This window comes from Perkinsus marinus (genome assembly GCF_000006405.1).
Source record: "Perkinsus marinus ATCC 50983 genomic scaffold scf_1104296958686, whole genome shotgun sequence".
NCBI classification, from domain to species: Eukaryota; Perkinsozoa; order Perkinsida; family Perkinsidae; genus Perkinsus; species Perkinsus marinus.
The window spans coordinates 58,242-61,176 of record NW_003206671.1 but is presented as its reverse complement, the minus strand read 5'-3'; the positions used below and the strand labels follow the sequence as shown (position 1 = coordinate 61,176).

General features: G+C 48.0%; 1 protein-coding gene across 1 annotated transcript in view; it reads left to right on the top strand.

The window, feature by feature from the left end:
* Nucleotides 1-216, top strand: part of Pmar_PMAR028148 (Glutamate--cysteine ligase catalytic subunit, putative) — a gene marked incomplete at both ends in the record, with an annotated part of 2,699 nt that extends 2,483 nt beyond the window's left edge. Inside the window, one exon of the mRNA XM_002774101.1 lies at nucleotides 1-216. This exon is cut by the window's left edge and continues 4 nt beyond it. Coding sequence (XP_002774147.1) covers nucleotides 1-216 — 216 coding nt within the window.
* Nucleotides 217-2,935: the final 2,719 nt, after the last annotated feature.

The window sequence follows — 2,935 nt, the reverse complement described above, 5'->3', positions numbered from 1 at the left end:
TCATCGAGAGGGTTATCCACAACCACCCGTCCCACTCGCTCCAGACTCACCAATAGGTGCATCATTCTGCTTCGTCTGAGACTACTGTCGGGAAGCTTCGTGCCGAGGCTCAGCGAGCCCGTCCCCACGAAGAGAACAGACGCAAGGATCACCATCAGCACACGCCCTGAGTGTTGCAGAGACAAGAACATCAAGACACTCCCTTGTGCTGAGTGAAGACCCTGGGACTACCAAGTGGACGGTTTGCTGGACCCAACCAACTCGCTATTATCATAACAAGGCCGATTTGAAGATACACTAGCAGCTCATTTCGCACACGATAAAGGAAGCCGATGAGTCGTCTCAGATATTCTCGGGGAGATCTGGGTTGCTCGGTGTGGTTGCCCATGCCGAATAAGACAATCAAAAAGTACTATCACTTTATTAGTCAACCGAGGATGGAGCATACTTTTCTCTCATAGAAGCAGCCTGATACAGCAATGCCGTGACAATGAACAGAGATGGACCCTTGAGAGAGAAGAAGACGGTCACAATACTATTCCTCAGTGGATAGCTAGGCTGTGGCCATCTATGGATCGACACGCGGCATCGATCTACCGTCCACATGATATCCTCTTTTGGAGGAGGCCTTCGGGGATCGGATAGTGCTGGAGTTGGGATATGGGACCGAGAGGCAATGACAATACTCATAAATTGACAACTGGAACCAAACGCGAAATAGACAACAAAAATGGAATCCTAGACATATCGGCACCGCTCCCATTGGAATTGCATTTCAACTGGTAACGATTCTATTGTTGGCAAGCGAGGATGAATATCCACGAAAGTGAATCCGGGTTCAATCACATGTTGGCATGCTTCAACAATTTCACTCACCTATAGTTACTATTCGAGCCCGGCAATATCCGCTATATACAGATTGGCCGAAAAACTGGCGAGACCTACTTTGATGGCGCAAATTTGAAAGAATTAACCAAGGGGAGTTGGCCTGCTCCTAACGGTACGATCTCAGCGGATCTAGATACGCGATCATTACTACAGTAGAACCGGTGGTCTCCAAAACAGTTTCTGGAATGGCTTCAACTCGCGATGCCATGCGTCATCCAAAGTACTTCAATTTCGATTCTTGGACAAGGAACTAGGAAGCGTTAGAACGGAACTAATCAAGTTTGCGATCATGATCGCGGGGCAAACACTCGTATGGTACGAGTCGTACCCCATCCCAACGTACTTCAGAGCACACGTACCTGCCACCCTCCTCAACGAAGGAACTTCTCTGCTCACCGGAGTTCACCGACTTACCATAGTCACAGCTGGAGAGTGATAACCATCCGTTCCTCAAGTTTCAGGATAGACTATCTGAATGAAATTCAGCATCAGCACCATCCGGAGAGCCCGGATATTGTGTGGATCTGCCTTCACAACTTACGGAGACCTTGAGCACCTCTTGTCAATGCTGCGTATTTGCTTCCAAGCGACGTGAACTGAATGAACACCAAACTGGAATGTCCAGAATCTGGACCTCTGGGTTCTCTCGGTTCATCTGGGCTCCAGATAAACTCTAACTAAGCGCGTCGTACGAACCTAACGAGGGGCATGCCATGAGCGCAGTGTCCACAACGGCGCATCCGGGCGTAACAGGTTTCGCCAACTCGGATTTCGCCAAGTAACTACCGCACAGATTTCATTTGCTGTACACCAAGAAAAGCGGTCAAATACAGAATATTACGCTGATTACAGCGGGTCGGCGATTTCGATACTAGACTAGAGAACGGCGTAGTTCTTGGTGAAAGAACGATTTGGTTGGCGGCGAGAAAATGGTAGGTATAACACCTACGCATGGAGGAATACAGCAAATCTTGCCGAATACCGATTTCCGCGATTTGGCATGATTCATGAGTACGGGTTTTGCCTCGTCGTGGGAAGACACAGATTATACCACCAGACCAGACAAGAAATTGTGCGACCAGCGGAGCGAAGTGGCGATTAAAGAAAATTAATGGAGTCCACAAATTGATGACTCATCACGGTTTCACTCTTTTCTTTCCTACGTCAATCATGCAACATTGCTAAGCCCGATTCAGTGTCTTAACAGTCTTGAGTTCATATCAGTGGATAACAAATATGGGTCCAAAATATGCGCCGCATATTATGCGGGGGATGATACCAAGATCTTTACTTGAGATTATTCGATTCGTGCTGAGATATACTTATGGCTTCCGCGAGGGTCTGGACTGTTGTCCATGCAATCCAAAGCATGGTGAGCAGAGTGTCCGAAACCCGAACCCAAACCAGACTCAATTGACTTCTCATACCGCCTCTCACGGACCTTACGAGAAGCATGACTCCTGACCTTAACAATCCTAGACACGGGTATAGGATGGTCAGTGTAATCCACCATAGTATTACAGCTCTTACCACTTCTAGTCAGTACCATAAATAACTTATTGAACTCAATCTCTGTCACTTGACAAATACTGTATACTATCCCTCAGCTATTGACCTAACGTGTGTGACACGCCCGCGTTCACGCAGGAATAATAGACAACACGCATGCAAAGACCATGATTCGCACAAAGCAATATAACAGCCGTAATACAGTAGAACCGTAAGTTACGGTCCGTAACGAAATGATATCATACTAACGGTATAGCATGATCACACGTTAGCAGGGCTCCGTACTCTGCGCTGAACCGCACAGTAGACGCTAGTGTGGCCGCGAGTGTTTCTTTTCGGAGCCGCTCGCTCGGCAGAGCCAAGACAGGGGCAACTTGCCCCGGGTAAGTATTCTGTCGCGTCGCGATCTCGCGAGTCGCCCGATAATACAAGACTCATCAGGCGAGTTGATTACTCTAGTCATCCCGATGCTCCACTCTTGACTCTAATCGCTGCTCTATTCATCCGTAGCTGTGCTTATGATGAAACCGCTCTATCG